Consider the following 21,597-nt stretch of genomic DNA (forward strand, 5'->3'; position numbering starts at 1 on the left):
AGAGGATCCATCTTTTGATTGGTAATATAGGCCAGTGGAGTGTATTTTATTCTACTTTGAGGTTGCTGACCTCAGATACGAAAATATTTTTTATATTTAAATCTTTACTGGTGGTCCTTGCACTCCAAGAGCCACTTGCAGAATAAAAATGACAAATTCCAAACATAAGCTTGTGAGGTATCATTTTAGACTATTTTAAGGTCAGTGATTACAAATATTGTGTTATAAATTTTTGACTCTTTACTATGGATCTAGCCCTTTAAGGACCTTTAAATATTTACATTGAATCATACATTTTAGTATTTCAAACTAAGGCCACAAGGGCTGCAATTTATCTAGCCTCTGCCTTTATTATCTAGATGCTGCCTTTATTTTGACAGTTGCCTATAAGCAACTGACTCACTGAAATTTGAAATTAACTGGTTTCAGTAAGCATATGTAGGAATTTTTAACAATGACAATAATTCTAGCAGGATTACTCCTATTGTGCACTATAATCTCATTTTATTTGACAAGAATCATAGCCAAACCTGATTTAATAAACAGACCTTGAATGTTTGCGGCTCTGGCCGATTACCTTTTTACTTTTAAGAAAGGCTGTAAAAGTATTCTTACAATATATTTCTTTATTATACAATTTAGCAGTAAATAAATACATCCAGATACACAGGCAATTTAATGTGTTATATACAGTACATACATATACAGACAAACTATACACTGGGTGTATTTACTGTACAAAATAATTAAATAGCATAAATTTACAAAGTAAAAGAGTAGCAAAAAAAATTCTCATCAACATCAAAAGGAGAAAGACACACAATAAATGAAAAAAAAACAAAAAAACTGATAACAGAAATTTCCAGCTGACTTTACACTTAATGACTAGAGCCTTATTGTTAAAACTCTCCAGTCACACATCTAGGTTGACAGGGCTTTGGCACAAAAAGAGTTCTGAATTCACATTCCACAGGTCTCAGTTTTGGGTATAGATACCTTTAGGTAAACCATGTTAGAATGCTTCTGGCGTACAATACTGGCAGGCATCAGGTACTGATTTTGGCCTCCAACCACCACAACAAGCATACAATACAGTCCTTCTCCCTTCCCTGCCATTGATCTTTAATTTATTAGGAAGGGAAAAAGTACAACCATGCTTATTTGTTGGTGAAAGATTTTCAGAAGTGTAATGCCAGGGAACTGGATTTAACCTGTCCAATAAATGTAAAAACACAGTTCATTTATTCCTTGTTTAGTCCTCTTTTGCACATAAAAAGGTTATTGCATGTTTTCTACTTTAGAAAGTGCAAAGAACAGAGGACTGTAAAGCATTTCTAGTTTGCAAACATCTTATTTAGGGTTACTTAATATATTTAAAAAGAAAAAAGTGCTTACATATTAACAGGCAAGATTCATGTGTATCTGGTGTTCATAAATCATCAATTTATCAACTTGGCAAAACCCTTGTATATTACCACAAATGGACTGACTAGACATTTTCTAATGGTGCACAGGCTCTGAGGGGTCTTCAATAAACTAAGCCAGCTTTCTATAAGAAAAAAGGCACCGCATCACCATGAGTTCATAGTGAAATCCCCAACAGCCTACAGTCCATGTGATAGACCAGCAAGCGTCTTAGACTAAACAAAAATAAGATGTGCAAAAACAGACATCCCAAAGCTGAATACAATAGGTAATGAACAGGATACATTTCCGATTATGTAGCAACTTGCATCTAGAAGATCTTTTTAGCGCAAAGCTCAATAGTTTTCCAATGAAATCCAAGGTCTTTAAACAAATTATATTTTTTTAAAAGTATGGGATTGCAGAACTACATAAAATGTGACAGCACACCATACAACAAAGAACTGAGTACAATTAATGTGGTGACAAAACATTGTTGTCCAATATACTGTGGAATCAACATGGGAGGCCTAATGCATGTTGGCATGAAAATAACTGCACAATATTCAAGGAGGAATACAACAACAGTTAAAACACACATTATACTGCAAGATAACCAGAAGAGAAATGTAAGAATTAGTTGTGATGCCAACTAATAACCTCTCACCCCAATTCATTCCACAGTTCTTTTGCTCATTATATTAAACTATTACACCATAATTGATACAATAGTAATAATGTTTAGTTATGTCAAATTCTAGAAACATGTACTTATGCAGTGCTTCTAAATTTCAAAATATTGCTATCTGACACAAAAATGAGAAAAAACAAACATTAACTACACTAGATAGCTGCACAGTATGGTCCAGCACAGATAATCTACATAATTTTAAATAGATTTTTTTATACAAAAGTTCTTTAAAAATGTTTCTTAAAAGAGTCATTTTTGGAAAATTTCATATTACAAAATCTTCTATTAAAAATGTAGTTTTAAACAATTTGCCATCTCCCATATGAAATACAGAAATTCACAGACACACAAAGGCACTTTGTGTTGACATAGACTGCAACAAATATTTATACATATATTAACAAAAAGAACATTTTTGAACCCTTTGCATTGTAAACATTGAAGATCAGTGTTGCCACTAATGTAAGATGATAAAATCCCAATGGTATTTCACAAATGCGTACAAAAGCCTAGGCTACTGGGCAGTCCTGAAAGCAAATACAGAAATCCAAGTTATAACTGGAGATCCAAACACTTATAAGGAAGAAAAAATGTTCATCAAGAGCACTGTATGAGACATAAGAGGTCAGGACAAAAAGGTTGTGAATCCACTGCAGATGCTTTGTTACACTGTTCCCAAATTTCAAAGCTCAAGGTCAAGTCCTCTGTGATGACATTGCAAGCTCAGCGATAACTGGAAGTCTTTTTTGAGGAGCAAACTTGCACTTTGCAACTCCAGTAGCTGAATATTTCCAGATTAACCTTTTCAGTGGCTGCACAAGCAAGAAACAGGACCCAATGGAACAGTAATATCATAAATCTGTTACTTTGTTCTCCACAAGTGCTGCCAACTGCTGAAGACGGCATGCTAGTTGCATTTTCTGTCCAACTGGATCTTCTTCCAGTGCCATAATTATCTGAAAGAAAGGGCAGGCAAAGACTAAACATGCAGCAAGTAAATCTATTAAACATGGCATGGAATTTGCTTTTCCTCCTGTAGTGTAACAGACTGAGATGATCACACTAGATTTCTCTTAGCTCCGTAACAATTTGCAGTGCACTACTGGGAAATTCTGATTGACCTGGCTGTGCTTGAGATTACAGACTGATCTAAGATGTGTGGATATGTTTTTGTTTTCCCTCAATTAAACACAAGCTAAAAACATAAAATAACTTAATTGCTAAAATGAAAAAAAAAACAAAAAAAAAACATGAAAATAACTATAGTAAAGGTCCAAGACTGAAACTGAAAAATGTATTCTCATAATTCCTTCTTAAGTAAAATTATAAAACACACATGCTTTGCTGTAGATTAAAAAACAAAAAAAATTAAAACCATCTTTGTACATTAAGGAAAAGATCAACAAATGTGCAGTCTGGAATGAAACTATCACTTACAAGATTACCTACAACTCAGCACCAAAGATACAATATGTCAACACTACTACATTTTCATTTAAAAACTGTGTTTTTAAATGAAAACAAACTCCAGCCATACTACCATTTTCACATTACTTACAAAATGATCTTTGTCCACATTAAAACATTCGAGAATGCACATGTAGATGTTTGCCTAAACTGGGAATGTGCACATCAGTGGAAAAATCCTTGAAGGGGTAGTAATGCCACTGGCCATTGGATTTATTACAAAATTATCAACCAGTAAATTATTTGTCTTTTGCACACATATGTAATAGTGCTAGGCAGTATAATAGTTCATACCAAAAAACGTTTTTTTATTTTTCTTATGATATTGATTTTTCTTATACCGCAACACCAGTTTAAATTGCCTAAACAACGTTCGGAACATGGCACAGCAGGAAACTGTTTAAGGAGGGACCTTTTTCACTGCTACACCACTAAACACGTATGCAACGGAGTACATGCGGTAGTGGAGGTATTGCGTGGTGAAAACGGACAAAGAACATTCCAAAACTGAAGCTGTAGAAGATGATAAAGTTGAACATGATGACACAGAAGAACTTTTGCCGAAAAAAAGGACTTACGTCCGTTGCCTGGTGATACTTTGGTTTTAAAAGGTCGGATGTGGACCATTACGTTCTAATCAGTGAATACTGTTTCTATACTACTGGATAAGACTGCAAGCCAAGTTGTACTTGTTTTATTTTTTTTCAATACCGTGTAATGTACCAGGGTACTGTATAATAGTGTGACGACATGTTGACTTTATTCACGACATGTTGACTTTATTCTCGACATTTCCACTTTAATCTCGACGCTTATGACGAGAATAAAGTGGTCATGTTGACTTTATTCTTGTCATTTCTACTTTATTCTCTGCGTTAATGTCAAGATTAAAGTCGACATGTTGACTTTTTCTCGTCATTTGTCATTAAAGTAGAACATCGTAAAACTAAACTTCATCGTAAAATGAATATTTAATTTACTAGATTCCTCAAACCCCGTCATAAGTTATGTAGAACACTAAATGCTTTGTGTTAAGTGTTCCCTGAGCCATATTAAATCAGCAAGTGCTTCTTAAACTGACTTCTTCTTGTACTGAGGAGGCACCGGCAGCGATCGCCGAACAGAATACATTTACTACATTATATTCCTGCTCCCTGAATATTTAGAATGCTAAGATAAATACTTGATATAATTTTCATGATGAAATGCAGTAAAGCATGTATTACTCATGTGGGGGCACGGTGGCATGGAGGTTGCACTGCTGCCTCGCAGTAAGGGGGTTCTTGGTGTACCCTGCTTTGAATTTGCATGTTTTTCTGGTGGGTGTACTAGGCATGCTTCAGTTTCCTTTCAAAGTCATGTAGGATATGGGGTTTTGTTATGCTATATTGACCCTGCTATTGTATGTTTTGCTCGTATGTGCTGGCGTTCAGGATTTGCTCCTGCCTCGCACACAATGCTTGCTGGGATGGGCGCAACCCTGAATGGATGGCATAATTAAACATGTATAACAAAGATTTTTTTTAAAGTTCTGAACACTCCATGGTCTAAGTTTATAACTAGTTTTAATTTCACAAAGACGTTTATCGTGTGGTGATTGATTATGTGGAGAAAGAAAAAGGAAGGATAGGAGCTGAGGGTCTGGTATATCAGAGAGAGATAGCACGCATGCAATAAAGAAAGCCCACTCAGAAGAACATCCATTGAATTCTGTGTTCGTGTCTCCGAGCACCAGATCACAAACCCAACATTTACACAATATATAAGTTAAACCTGTGTGATACCCATTCATACATCCAGTTTTTTGCAGTCTCGTCATACCTACCATAAAGTTCTCTACACTGAACGTACACCTGAGGACCACTTACTGCGAGGGAGCAGCACTACCATGACACTACTGTGCATGTTTAATACCTGCTTTAATGCATTTCATTCTGAAAGTGATATCAAGTATATATGTTAGCATTCAAAATTTTCAGAGAGCAGGAATATAATAAAGTGAATGTACTCTGTGCAGTGATCGCTGCCGGTGCCTCCTCTTAGTGCGGAGGAAGTCAGATTAAGAAGCATGTAGTGATTAAAAACTGGGTCGGGGAACACTTAACACAAAGCATTTAATGTGGTACATTAACTTATGACAGGGTTTGAGAAAATCTAGTAAATTAAACATTGATTTTAGGGTGAACTTTAGTTTACGACATTCTACTTTAACTATAAAATAAACTATGAGAATAAAGTGGAAATGTCAACTTTAATCTCAACATAAGTGTCAAGATTAAAGTGGAAATGTCGAGAATAAAGTCAACATGTCGACTTTATTCTTGACATACTGTATAGTATTTTTTTTTCTTCACTGTGGCCCTAATACGATTCCATAGGGCTATACCATAAATAGCATTATAAATGCAAGTTGCAGTTTTATTATTTATGTATATAGCTTAGCTTGAAGCAAGGTCCATATTAATGCAATTTGCCTAAATGATGGTTCAGTTGGTAAAGATGTCATCACCAAGTTGCACTTGTTTTATTTTATTTTTATTTGGTGAATACTGTGTAATGCATCTGGGCTTAAAGTCCTAAAGTATTAGAATTATTACTGGAAGTTGCACTATTATTTATTTTATTGTTATTATTTATTAGTTTAAATATTATGCAGTTTAATGATGGTAAAGTTGTTTAAAAAGTCACTTTGACGTGTCAGTGGACAGAGATTGTTATCAACAGAAAGTGTAGTTGGTTTACAAAAAATATTTACTATTTATTCCTTTTCTAAGACATGTTCAGTGCAATACAACTTTTGACAAGCACCTCTGGATATTTTACTAAGTCTAAATGCCTCTTTGGATTGTTGAAAATATGTTGTCAAAATTTTAGTTTAAGCTGTTTGCAAACTTTGTTCAATAAAAAGGTTCTATATTTTGACTGCATCTGTCATGCAGTGTGATTCCTTCACTTCATTAGTGCCACCCCCTTGAAAACTATCACTTTATAGGGTCATGCAAGCCTATATTAATACTTGTGTGCACATTAAAATGTTTTTTGTACAATGTACAATTCCCATGACAGTGGAATAGGTTATTCTTAGCCAGTCTATTGCAGTAATTGCAGTAGAAAATGTGGTTAACATCCACTCATACATTGGGAAAAAAATACCGTTAAATACCGTGAAACTGGTATAATTTTGAAAAATACTGTGATATAGAATTTTGGTCATACCGCCGAGCACTAGTATGTAACATTCAAAACTATACAAAATACATCCTAGATGCATACAGGTAAGCACACGCTGCCTCAGCCGTGCTGTCTATTGATCTGCTGTCATACATTCCTGTATGGCCCTCGCAGTTCAGAAACAGTTTCATCCGAAGAGCTATAAATGCACTCAATCAGTCCCTCAAGTGCTCCTTGTAGAACTATTTGTACTTATTAGTACAATTACCTCACTGTAAACTTCCAATACAGTTATAATATTGCAAAACCTGAGCCACTTTATAGAGTGCGTATTTACATATGATGACGATATCATTTTTAAGATGAAATGCCGCAAAATATGTTTATTACATTATATAGATAAAATGTTAACATAATTGAAATAATCTATATTGTTAATAATTAATCATGCAAGGACATGATGGCGCAGAGATAGCTAGTTCAGGGATTGTTCCTGCCTCACGCTTTATTCTTGCTGGTGCTGACGCGACACTGGAAGGATAGATGGACAGATTAATTAAACATGTACTACGAAGATATTTCAATTTTCCTTAAAAGTTTTGAAGAATTGGCATTCTAAGCTTACAGATGGTTTAACAACTATTACAGAGCTGATTGTGCGGAGATTGGTTACTTGGGGAAAGAAAAGGAAGGACAGGAATTGGAGGTTAGTACGTTTGGAAGAGACAGTACTGCTACAATAAATTATTTTATCCAAGGTCACGCACGGCGCAGCAAGCATCTTGTGGGAAGCATGAACAATCTATGGACAGGGCACCAGCTCATCACTATCACTGCCCCACCGTGTTCCCATGTTTAATAACATGATTTAACTCCTAACATCATGAAAATGATAACAAGTATACATCTCAGTATTTTAATTATTCAGAGAGCTGTAATATCACAAATGTAATGGATTCTGTGTCCTGTCAGGGGAAGAGAAAGCCCATTTAAGCAGCATGTAGCGATTCAAACACAGAGCATATAGAAGAACATATACAAAACAAAGCATTTAATGTGCTACTTTAGTTACGATGGTATTTGAGAAACTAGCAAATTAAACGATTTAAAGATGAAGTTTATGATGTTCTACTTTAATGACAAAATAAACTACATGATTAAAGTGGAAATTTCGACATTAAAGTTGACATTGAGCTTTTTTCTCACTGTGTCCCTATTATTTTTTTCTTTTCTCTGTACCCTAATAAGCTTTCATATGACACTCAGGCAGTGGCTATGACTCGCCTTTTCACGGCGACTTTGATATCTGACAACTTCTTTTTTATTTCGGGAACTGTGCGACTTTGTGAACTTGAGCTTTCGAGTTTCTCCGACAGTCTGTTACTTGATCAACTTCCTTTTGTTGTTTATACCACTTGGTATTCGCTGAAATTCTTCTATTTTCCCCCGTGCTTTTACTATTGCCTTTTCACAGAATGCTGAACTTAAGAGCTATTTTTTTTGATTTGCATATTCAATGAGGCATAATTCTGGGAGGAGTTTGGGTGGGGCAGCAGCAGCATGCATGTGCATTACTTTTCACGCTGACCGGGATTTATGGAGCGGAACATGGAAGTCGGTGAATGCACATTTTTATGCATCTGGATTTTTTGTGTGTACGCAGATTTCCACTTTTGTCCTTATGCCATGTTTTAGTGTGAATTATACGCATGCTGTTATGCATGAGGCCCCAGGATCCAATCAGGGAAGGGGCACAAAATTGTACAAACCAATCAGTGTGAGATTAGTGTCGGCGTTTTCAAAAAACTACACTTTAGCCCATCCACATTACAATGGTTAGGTTGCAGTATAAGGCCCTGAAGAGCGTTTTCAAAAGTTTCAGTTTTCAGGGGTTGAAAATGCTGAGAGGCAAGTGTGGATGAAAGGTGAAAACGCAGACTATTTTCTGCTTTTTGAACCAAAAAAGTAATAGTGTGAGTGGGGCCTAAAAGTCTCAATGTTTCCGACTATCAAACAATTTTTAACTGACCATTATGAAGACTGAAGGTTCAGCCAGATACCTTATCAACAAGCCAGCCAACACATACAGCACTGTCACACTTGTCAAAGCTACTTTGCCAGAAAATAAATGAATCATGAGCTGACCCAGGCCACAGAGGCACAACATTTCTCAGCCACATCTTATTATCACTGATGAATTGTGCATTATTAAAATGAAACTTCTCACCATTAACAAGTGCAATAAATTGTTCCAATTATATTAGAAGAACCAGACACTGCTGCAAATTGCCTTTTTATATTGGCAGAAACATGTTATCGTGGTTGCATATGTAAGAGGTTGATTAACATAGTCCATATATGGTTGTTGCAGGCTGGCAACCAGGCAGGTCTTGAGGCATGTTCATGTATGCACATTTACAAGATAATTGTGATTTACAAAAGGTAAACTGCATACAAATATACAGTATATTAATTTATCTGCTTCTTGTTGTACACATACTTTCACGCAAGTCTTGTAGCATCAAATGAATTGCCAAACAACAAAATTAAGGTTCAGAGATCAAGCTGACTTCTGAATGAAAACTGTATTTGTTTCTGCATATGTTTGTGCATGTGTGTCTGAATAAAACCCACATGACTATTTTACTTTTACTGTAAGAAATGCATCAATATTAAGCAGCTTCCTTATTTAAACCGTCATCTAACAGACAAATCATTCTAAAACATTTTTAAATACAACACACATTGTTACGACAGACAGATCAGTCTGTCGTGGTGAAAAAGGAGCTGAGCCATAAGGCAAAGCTCTCAATTTACCGGTAGATCTACGTTCCTACCTTCACCTATGGTCATAAGTTGTGGGTAGTGACCAAAAGAATGAGATTGCGACTACAAGCGGCCGAAATGAGTTTCCTCCGCAGGGTGTCTGGGCTTTATCTTAAAGACAGGGTGAGATGCTCAGTCATCCGGGAGGGGCTCAGAGTAGAGCCGCTGCTCCTCAGCATTGAGAGGAGTCAGATGAGGTGGCTCGGGCATCTGATCAGGATGCCTCCTGGACGTCTTTCTGGTGAGGTGTTCCAGGCATGTCTAACTGGGAGGAGGCCCTGGGGAAAACCCAGGACATGCTGGAGGGACTATGTCTCTTGGCTGGCCTGGGAACACCTCGGGATTCCCCTGGAAGTGCTAGAAGAAGTGGCCGGGGAGAGGGAAGTCTGGGTATCTCTGCACAAGCTGCTGCCCCCATGACCCGACCTTGGATAAGTGGAAGAGGATAAAAGGATGGATGGATGGATGGACACACATTGTTAAGAACATAAAGAAAAATAAAATCAAACAAGAACATATTTAAAATGAAAAAGATTACAAATTAACTGCTTTTGCAAATTGATACCCTTGCACATGTAGAGAAAAAATTACTATATACTGGCAAATTATACTTTTTACATGGTCACACAGTCTGATCCATTGGCAAATGATGACATATCTGTATGAAAATTACACAAAATATTATTTAACAGTTTACAAAGTGATTCAAGTTAGGGCCATGTCATAGGAGATCAATATTTTTTTCTTTTTGTAGCAAAGAAGTTTAAAGAATGTCATTAAGAATTTAAGAATGCTGTCCTAATTGCAGAAATGCATTCATCAAAGGTAATTCTTTAAAAAGGCCAGTAAAATTACTGTTTTCAAAATACATTGGAGCACAGAAAGTAGGACAGTGCAGCTCTGATTTATAGTATCTGCAGATGAACAAAGTCTTGCTACAACACTGAATTCAAAATACAAAGTCAGACCCAAAACATTTTGATCTCAAGTTGCCCAATGATCACTTGTTTTTCTAACTCAAAACAGTTTTTCATTCTCAGTATGTCTGCCTGCCAGATATTGCACCTGGTGTGTTTGTTCTTATTTCATTTCATTTTCAAAATTAACAATCAGGCTGATAGACATCTAAGATGACGTGGCAGTTATTACAGCAACAAGTAAAGAACAGACACTTGGAATACAGAGGTCTTAAAATACAGTTGGTCAAAACATTATTTGCTTGCCTACACAGAGTATAAAAAAAAAATAGTAAAACATTTTCATGTTTTCCCAATATTTTTTTTTAACTGGGAGCATAAAATGCCTAATTTTCTCATGAAAATGAAATATTGTACCCGTTTTATTAAATAAGAAATGTGACAGAAAACTCAAATTTCATTTTTCCACATTAGAAATTTTGGTCAGTCTCAATCTGAGATTCTGGCTTTGTCTTCGGTTTCTCCTCATAGCTGGTTTTGCCTAGTACGCATCTTCACTAGAGGCCAAATATTGGCTCCTCTCAATCTAGTGGAGCAGTTGCTCTACTCATTGTTTCTCCAGGACAATCAAGCTCTTAGCATGTTGTATAGTCTGAACCCGGTAAGCCTGCTTAGGAACATTATTTCAGCTGGTTGTGCCCCATAGCTCATATTTGTCTATACTGAAAACTTCTGAGCAGAAGAGGAGATGAGGACATGAGGACATATATCAAAAACGTATTCAAAGAACGTGGTACCTGCATTATAACTATTGCATTGTGTAACTTCCACAGTAATAGTGCCATTGCTCCAATTCCTTGCTCCATCTCCCAATCAATGTTAAGATCAACAAGTAGTAACCTTGTCTTTTCCAGGAGAGGACCATGAACTCAGGAGGCACGGTGGCACAGTGGGTAGCACTGTTTCCTCGCAGTTAGGAGACCCGGGTTCACTTCCCGGGTCCTCCCTGTGTTTAGTTTGCATGTTCTCCCCGTGTCTGTGTGGGTTTCCTCCAGGTACTCTGGTTTCCACCCACAATCCAAAGACATGCAGGTTAGGTGCAGTGGTGATTCTAAATTGTCCCTAGTGTGTGTGTGTGTGGGTGCCCTGCCCAGGGTTTGTTTCCTGCCTTGCACCCTGTGTTGGCTGGGATTGGCTCCAGCAGACCCCCCGTGACTCTGTAGTTAGGATATATAGCGGGATGGATAATGGATGGATGGACCATGAACATTTCCTAATAATGCTGTACTTAGCTGGGAGCAAATCCAACAAACATCTATGATCACAAGTAGATGAGGCCATATATTCTTAGTCTGAAGATAATACATAGGAATGGAGATATTCTCTTGGCAGAGTTCTATACTCACTTTAAGGTTTATTTGATGCCAAGTATGAAAACACATCTCTTGCTCCACAAATGCAGAAATGAAATGACACAATACAGTACAGTAGCAGCTTTGAGACTCCACATTCATGTACAACTTCCCAAAAAAAAAAAGTCTGCAAAACAAGTGCAGGCAGAAATAGCAAACTACTTTGACCCCACAAATATCTCTGCAAAGATAAAGAGCTGATCTATTATTTACTGGCTAGAGTAGCACATTGCATCACCTGGTTTGAGCATCAGTCAGAGTTTTAGCTGTACAACAATTAAGTTTCCCAGGTAGGCTTACAGTGTTGTTCCAGTAACTACCCTACTGTGCTCATCTTTAAGTACTTAACCCCCTTCCGTGCAATATTGATTGGGCATGTTGAATAAGATACCCTATTGTACTACTAACAGCATTTACAGGCTATATCTCATCTACAGAATCTGATACATCATCACAAGATGCTACTGACACTCACTCCCTTTGAAAAAGGTGTTTCCTCCAGATTTAGGGGTCACCGAAAAGGATTCTTTTGAGAACAATTACTCATTCTTATTGAAAATGGGTTAAACTGCATCCAGCCCACTTTTCACAAACTGTTGAATGGTTTGCCAAAACTGTCAGAGGTTAACTGAAATTCATTCCCCATGACCCATCACCAGTCCCTTCCCACACATAAATCTTGAAGGTCTTGAATAGAATCCATTCAGACGCTCTGTCCCTTACACACTCCCAAGACATTAAAGAAGGTTTTTTTGGCAGAGAGCTGAGCCTCTCCCAATCAAATGCATCTACTGCCAGATCTCTGGATGCTCTATGTGTTCTTGTCAGGATGCCAAGCAGGCAATCTGTCATTGTTTGCCAGTTCACCATCAAGTATCAGCTGACAATTCAGCAGCTCTCTCTTCCTCTCTCTCTCTAGTAATATTAGCTGAATAAATCAGCTTGATGAACTGAATAGTCTCCTCTCATTTGTTAGATTTTTATGTTGTATAACATCATCATCATGGAATGTCTATTTAGGATTACAGAGTGAATGAACAGTAAATTTGTTAAAACTAAAAATGAAAAAATAGAATTATTGGCTATAATGGGAAAAACAGATTAATTGAGAAAACTTGACCATCTTGGCCTATGTGTAAAACCAGATAGAAAGAATGTAGGTGTTATTGTTAATTTTTTGCTGAATTCCATTTCCTAGTACGTAGGAACGTAACAGTTTTAGCCACACTTTATTGGCTTACAGTATCTTTTGCAATTGATTTTAAAATAAATAATAATAAAAGGCAAAGCCCTCACTGACTCACTCACTCACTACTAATTCTCCAACTTCCCGTGTAGGTAGAAGGCTGGAATTTGGCAGGCTTATTCCTTACAGCTTACTTACAAAAGTTAAGCAGGTTTCATTTCGAAATTCTATGCGTAACAGTCATAACGGTCGATAATGGTCGACAACATCCGTCATGTTGAACTTTCTTATTTACAGCCCCATCTTCACGAAATTTGGTAGGCGGCTTCCCTGCGCTAACCGAAACCGATGTACGTACTTATTTCGATGGTATGACGCCACCGCCGGCCGCCATATTGAACTTTCCAACGTCACTAATTCTCCAACTTCCCGTGTAGGTAGAAGGCTGACCCCATCTTCACGAAATTTGTTAGGCGGTTTCCCTGCGCTAACCGAAACCGATGTACATACTTATTTCGGTGGTATGACGCCACTGTCGGCCGACATATTGAACTTTACAATGTCACTAATTCTCCAACTTCCCGTGTAGGTAGAAGGCTGAAATTTGGCATGCTCATTCCTTACAGCTTACTTACAAAAGTTAAGCAAGGTTTCATTTCGAAATTCTACGCATAACGGTCATAACGGTCAACAATGTCCGCCATGTTGAACTTTCTTATTTATGGCCCCATCTTCACGAAATTTGGTAGCCATTTCCTTTATCATTCCAACCGTACCCCCATTAACATGTCTATCGAGATGATCACAATTGATCAAAGAACTGTCACTTACAGAGTGGTTTCCATGCCCGGAGAGGGCACTTACCTTTTTCATTCTCTGTGTTACATATTGCACGGCCATATCAGGCTCACTCTTGATATCCGGAGGAACATTGTGTCTTATGTAATGAATGACTGGGACAGGTTCAAGGTGTGGACTGATGATGGTACAGGAGATAATTATACTACACAGGAGCTCTATAAAAGAGTGAAATGCTTAAGCCCTTCACCTATGGTTCTGCATGTGAGTTGATGGCTGCCGCTAAATTGTTCGGTTGTCGCTTTCAAGTGTACCGAAATGGCCAAATATTTTACACCTTTCGACAACTGCCAGTGCCTCTTAAACATCTTAGATTCACAGGTGACGATTTCAGTAGTGGACACTTTGATGTTTATGAATGTTTAAACTCTCAAAACCTGGATGTGAAGTTATCGATGAAACAGGTTGTATGCTTACAACGCTTGACAGATGCTGAATGTCACTTCAACATAAGTCCTGCAAATACTATCGTAATTAAAACAAACCATGAAACTCAAACCGATTATGACAGCAGCAATCCAAGCTGTGAGATTTGAAACAAGATTACTGTTCACATGGCCAACTGTATGTTGCATGCTCAAGAGTAAGCTCAGCGCACAGCTTGGTCATATTACAACCGGAGGGCCGAACTCAAAACGTGGTATACAAAGAGATCCTTAACAAATAATTATTGATATATTTTCCCTCAGTTTAAAAAGGTTTAATTTTCTTCTTAATAAAAATTTTAAGGCAGTACTTCGCCGCTGCGAAGCATGGGTACAGTGGAACCTCGGTTCACGAACGTCCCGATTCACGTACAACTCGGTTCATGACCAAAAAGCTCGCCAAACTTTTGCCTCGGTTCAGAACCACACACTCGGTATACGAACAAGCCAGTTTCCCTTGCCTGCCTGAGCTGAGCTGAGCGAGAAAGAGAGCAAGAGCGAGCGAGCACGTGCCTGCTGGGGAGGGGGAGGAGGAGATTGCTGCACGTGTTGGTTTGCACTTACTGGCTGCAGATAGGCAGGCTGGGGAGGGGGAGGAGGAGGAGGAGATTGCTGCACGTGTTTGCCTGCCTATTTGCAGGCTGTACGTGCTAGCGCACCATCCCCCCAGCACAGGCAGCCTGAGAGAGAAAGAGAGAGAGAAAGGGAGCGAACCGCATGGCTGCAAGAGCTCTCTGTTCATTGTTCTCCTTCCATTGGCTTCTAAGCAAGTGAATAGTGGTGAGAAGAAAATTGAAATCGAAGTAAAGAAAGAAATTACAAGAGGTGGAAAAACTGTTTACCAGTTTACTCATTTACCAATCTGAGAACCCTCGTGCTTTCAAGCAGCACAATGTAAACAAAGCCAGACTGCCAGTAATGTGGGGCGCAAAAACGAAGGATTGGGTCACAAGGAGTTTGTTTTTGGAATGGCTACAGGAGGCTTTCACTCCCACAAGCTAAACAGCTAAAAGCACCAGAAACCCAAGAAATCACAAGAGAGAAAACACCTGAAGGAAAACACTTCATGCCAGAACTCGACTCATGCAAGGTTAGTTTTCTTGGTGGTTTGTACTGTACTGTACAGTAGTTTTTGTATTATGGATTTTTCCAAAGTTAGTTTTTCAGATCATGCGGTGATTTGTTGCAGTGTTACTTTTCTCTTTTTTTCAAATGTTCGTTTTTTTCCCTGTGCTTAAAACTCATTAAAAAAAATTGTTTACATGGAGGACTTCATTGTGTGATTTGTTGCAATGTTACTTTTTTGGTTGCTTGTGAGTTGGTTTTTAAATGCACTTCGGATTTGTCCGCTGTTCGTTTTTTTCTGCTGTGCTTAAAACTCATTTTAAAAACAGTGTTTCAGGCTTTAAGCGATCAGGCTTTAAGTTTAAATGTGCTGATAAAGAGAAGCGGCTATTCCATCCCCCACCAATTTGATCTCCTGCAATCTTTCATGTTTTGGTTGCTTGAAACTTTTTATATTCTAGTAGTAGATGACAAAATGTGCTATATAATGTATGAAGCCTGAAGTCCAAATAGCAAAGAAACATTTTCACAAGAATAACACAATTGCACTTTTATTCAAACATATAATGCAGAAACAAAAGCCGCCTTAACATGCGACATTGACACCAGTTTACTGTAACTGACTCCGTGGTTCAATAGACTCAGCCCCGCTTGGGAATCAAGGGTCGGGTTCGATCCTGCCCCTCCGTTTTGAGAAGTAAACTGCTCTTGTCTTACTGTTTTAGAATAAAAGCATACATTTGATTTCAGTCTGTAACAGCCGGTGCAATTTTTGTTTTAATGTTCGCTATTTTTACCACGATGCATACTGCTGTTCCTGCCAGTCCCGCATGTTGCTGTATGCTTTTCTTTTGTACTACAGGACATGCAGAGGAAAGAATGGTAAAGACCAGTAACCGGCGCTATATTAAAACTCACTGTTAATATTTGAATGTGATGATTTTATATAGCACGGAATGAAAATCTGCACTTCTTAGCATTGCACCATGCAAGTGTCGTATCAATCGCCTACTGTAACTTGCTTTCTTTTTCTTGGTTATACAGGTAGTTTTGAATAAAAGTGCACTTGTTTTGTTTGAGAAATGAAGTGTCTGCGTGCACTTTTCGTGGCATTACACGTGTATTTTTTGAGCATGCCCGTTTGAGCAGTATAAAAAGTATTGAAAAGTATAACAAAACAACGGGCAGATGGGGAGTGTCTGATGATTGCATATAGCGCCGAACTTACTGCTCTTTACTATTCTCTCCTCTGCGTGCCCTGAGTACAAAAGAAACAGAATCAGCTCTGCGTTGTACCACGATGCATACTAACGCCCCCACCGGTTCTGACACACAGGCGGCTGGCGAAGCTGCCTTCAGTATCTCACCGTCACTTGATTTTCTTTTTATTCAGTTTTATTGAGTGTTCCTGCCAGTCCCGCATGTTGCTGTATGCTGGATAGAGAAGTGTGTACACTGCTTCTTACAGGAAAAGCGATGGAAAAAGTGCACTTGAATAAAGTGCACTTTTGTTATACTTTTACACCAATATATGTTCCTGTGCTTGAGCGACACGGGCAGATGGGGAGTGTCTGATGATTGCATATAGCGCGAAGTTACTGGTCTTTACCATTCTTTCCTCTGCATGTCCTGTAGTACAAAGAAAAAGCATACAGCAACATGCGGGGACTGGCAGGAACACTCAATAAAACGAAAAGCAAGTGACGGTGAGATACGAAGAAGGCAGCTTGCCAGCGTTGTGTGTCAGAACCGGGGGGGTGATTGCGCGCTTATGCATCGTGGTACACTAGCGTCTTTAGTGAAAAACAGTGTTTACAGCGATCAGGCTTTAAGTTTAATAGCGTGATCTCCTGCAATCTTTCTGGTGTCAATGTGCATGTTAAGGCGCTTTTGTTTCTGCAGTTATATGTTTGAATAAAAGTGCAATTGTGTTATTCTTGTGAAAATGTTTCTTTTTTGTTTATGCCTACATTTTGTTGCTTGTGAGTTGGTTTTGCATGCACTTGGATTTGTTTTAATGTTCGTTTTTCTGCTGTGCTTAAAACTCATTTTTAAAAAAATGCTGCGCGAGCACGTGCTACAGAGAGATTAGAGAAGCGAGCGAGCAAGCGCAGAGAGAGGGAGGGCAGCTGACAGGGAAGGGATGGGGGGGATAGTGTGTGTGTGTGTGTGTGTGTGTGTGTGTACGCGCTCGCTACAGAGAGAGAGAGAGAGTGCGTGAGCCAGGCTGCTCCTGTAGCTGAGGGAGGGAGGGGCTTTGGTGGTGTGTGTGCTACAGAGAGGGGGGGAGAGAGCGCGAGCGAGCCAGCTCGTGTAGCTGAGCAGGGAGCCTGGGTGTTTTGTGTCAGTGTTATTCAATGTTTTTACATTAGTTTACTATTACACTGTGCATTCTATGGTGTAATTAACTATATTTGTGCTTAATCTTTACATATATTTACTTACAGTTTGTATGGTCTGGAACGGATTAATTCTATTTACATACAATCCTAAGGGGGAAACTGCTTCGGTTTACGACCAAAGTTCTGGAACGAATTATGGTCGTGAACCGAGGTTCCACTGTATTTTGCTAGTAACTATATACAAAGCACAGTTTCACACATGTATTTATTTCAGAATGGTTCTCTTTATGCACTATAAATCATTCTCTCTGATCCTTACAAGTTGGCATTCTTGATTTACAGTAAAAGAAGTTTTAAAAGACTGAGGAAGCAAATTATTTTATGTACCAAAAATGTAGAATGTTTTGGCACTTATACATCAAGTGCAAAAAGTTATTTAAAAAAAAAAAAGTACACTAACAATAATATACTGTTTAATTTTGGTATTATTAGGGTTACGTAATATATAGGGTTATAATTAATATATTATAACACAAATTATTTTGGCTTAAAGTTTGCTTAACATACATGTACGACGATATGTATGACATCTATTTATATGTAAAACATTGTGGCAGTTAGTATGATCATCACCTATTAACATATTCTCCTGTTCCTTCTTGTTATTCTGATGTTGACAGTGGTACATGGTGTCACATTTCTCTGCAATTCTACAGACGCTCTTTCATTATCAGAGATCAAGGAATTTGTGACAGTAATTTGGATAATGTAGCATATACCACAATTCCAAAGGAAAGTAATGGTTCCATTTGACCTAGATTAACAAGTCTTTTTGTTTTTAAACTATCTTTGACTGCAGTCACCAGATATTTATTTTCTCTAGAATTATGTCATCTAAAATAGGAGTAGTTTTCTCTTTTCTGTTGCCATCTGGCCATATTCAATATGAAAGCTAACATAATAAATCAGTGACTCTACAACATATACATTTTTAAGAAAATAAGGTAATGATTTTAACAAGTTTTAAGTTACTATGTGGATATTTGTTGAGGTAAATACTCACTTTTATATGTAATTTCAGTAGCTGTTTTTTTAAACTAATATCTTTTTATCTTGTTTATTATAGATTTAATAAAGCAGTTGGGGTCCATACATGAAATGTGCAATTGTTTAATTACTATTTTTTATTACAATTAGTATATTATTAATGTTGACTGCAGAGCTGAGTCAGGCTATATCTAGTTGATATTTTTCTGCAACCATTACTAGCTCCTTTACTGTAACATCTCAGTAAGTAAATATTTATTACCAAGGTCTAGTATCTCTATGCCCTATCCTACATAGACCTGTCATTTGACTGGTATCAACAGTTTAACCAAACTCGTTTCTATTCAGATGGCTAAAAAACAAACACTCTACACGGAATTGGGGTAAGTTACATCAAGTTATGCTGGTCACCAAGCACTCACTAGAGAATATCATTCTACCATTGCTTTGGACTGGGTTTTGGTATGTTTTCTTGGTTTGGGGTTTAAATTAATTAACTGATAATCACCATGGGAATCTAATTTTTTTAGTAACTCCTCTTATTATCACTATTTTCAAAGAGAAATATTACCAAGGCCCCTTACAGTATAGCTCAAAGGATAATTTAGGAAAATAATAATCAAACCTCATAATCCTGGGTTGTACCATAATAATTTAGCAAAATAATCAGGCATTGATTATAGTTGATTATAATCAGTCAATAACAATTTATTTGCTTAAAATAAGGCATATATTTTTGAAAATATTAATATTAGGTTAAAGATGAATGAATAGTTTTTTAAAACTTAATTTTTATTATTACCTTGTCGTAATATTTATTGATGTATTTGTACAGCTCATGTAGAGCCACCAGGCTGTTCATTTCAGAGCCAAAATTCTGAAAATATAAGAAAAAAGAAAAAGATGATTTAAGTGTATGTTCCAAGAGTATAAAGTGGTTATCTGCATAGGATTCTTTTTCTGCCATTCCAGTTCATGTAAATAAGCCCGGAATGTAAAAGCACAGAGAAAGTTAAATGTTAGTTTTACAAAAGTGCATATAATATTAGATGGCTTTATACAGTATATAAAAATTATATATATATATATATATATATATACAAATAAACACACACACATATACATTATATAAACATACACACATATTTACAAGACCAACAGTCTCTGATTTACATGCATACAAGTTCAATCATACACACATTTAAATGGGTGACTTGGTGCAAGCATAATTCAAGGCTGATAACTAAAAGTGCTAGAGAACTGGCTGAAATGTGGCTATCCACACCATTAACAGACATTTGGACATGAAACCAGGATATGCAAGCTTGAAAAGATGAAGATGCAAATAATAAGTAAGCCTTTATGACCAACAACCTCTGAACCACACCTTATCAACACCCCCGTCTCACGCATATACCTATCCTCCTCTCCTTATTTGCTGTATATATTGCCTTGGGTTACTTTAAGTCTAATTATTTTCCTCTCATGATTCCTGGTAGGATTTGAAAGCTTAGGAATAAAAAACTAATTTAAGATACAGGATTGATTTGCTCCCTTTGTGGATTTCCAGCTACAAATATGAAAACTGTATCACAGACCTTTTGCCTCCATATATATATATTATATATATATATATATATATATATATATATATATATATATATATATATATATATATATATATATATATATATATATATATATATATATATATATATATATATATATATATATATATATATATATATATATATATATATATATATATATATATATATATATATATATATTATATATATATATATATACACACACACACAAAGTATATATGCTCAGCAAAGAGGCCAAAAATAAAACCAGGGGCCTCATGTATAAATGGTGCGTGCGCACAAGAATGTTGCATATGCCCATTTCCACTCTCACAATGCGATGTATAAAAAGTAAACCTGGCATAAAGCCACACACATTCTTATGCCATCTCAAGCTATTGCATACACAAGTTTTTGGCTTGATTTTGCAAACCGTGGCACCCAGCGTCAAAGGAGTGCTACGGCGGTGCAGCGGTAGCGATGAGCTGACACCCTGTTCAGGCATTTTTCCTGCCTCACGCTGTATGCTTACTGGGGCTGGTGCGACCTTAGATTGATTGAAAAATAAAACATGTACGACAAAGATATTCCAGTGTTCCTTAAAAATGTTGAAGAATCAGCGTTCTAAGGTTACAGATAGCTTGACATTTATTACAGAGCTTACTGTATGGCAATTGGTTACTTGGAAAAAGAAAGGGAAGGACAGGAATTGGGGGTTAGTATATTTGAAAGAGACAGTACTGCTATAATAAATTATTTCTTTGAGGATCTTGCACGGCATAGCAAGCATCTTGTGGGAGGCAGGAACAATCTCTGGAGGGGCGCCAGCTTGTCACTAACACTGCGCCCCCATGTTTAATGCATGCTTTAATTTCTATCAACATGAAAATGATATCAAGTATACATCTTAGTATTTAAATTGTTCAGAGAGCTGTAATATCATTAATGTAATGTATTCTGTGTTCTGTTGGCGTAAGAGAAAAACTGTTTAAGAAGAATGTAGTGATTCACACTCATAGAGTACATAGAAGAACACACAGAATACAAATTTCAGGCTATTTATACTGATTTGCATATTCAAAGAGGCATAATTCTGGGAGGAGTCAGGGAGGCAGGCGCATGCACGTGCATTACATTTCACGCTGACCAGGATTTATGTATCAGAAGAATGTGGAAGTTGACGTACGCACAGATTTA

The 21,597-nt window shown here is 37.2% G+C and overlaps 1 protein-coding gene across 3 annotated transcripts in view; it reads right to left on the reverse strand.

Annotated features, from left to right (window-relative positions):
- Positions 1-606: 606 nt before the first annotated feature.
- The window catches only part of plxnb3 (plexin B3), a 260,187-nt gene continuing 239,196 nt past the window's right edge, over positions 607-21,597 (reverse strand). For all 3 annotated transcript variants that reach the window (XM_039776222.1, XM_039776221.1, XM_039776223.1), the window contains exons 35-36: positions 19,614-19,688; positions 607-3,051 (exon numbers count right to left, since the gene is read on the reverse strand). In XM_039776222.1, coding sequence (XP_039632156.1) covers positions 2,947-3,051; positions 19,614-19,688 — 180 coding nt within the window. In that variant the 3' untranslated portion in view covers positions 607-2,946. The remainder of the gene's footprint in view (positions 3,052-19,613; positions 19,689-21,597) is intronic.

This window comes from Polypterus senegalus, chromosome 13, assembly GCF_016835505.1.
Source record: "Polypterus senegalus isolate Bchr_013 chromosome 13, ASM1683550v1, whole genome shotgun sequence".
NCBI classification, from domain to species: domain Eukaryota; kingdom Metazoa; phylum Chordata; class Cladistia; order Polypteriformes; family Polypteridae; genus Polypterus; species Polypterus senegalus.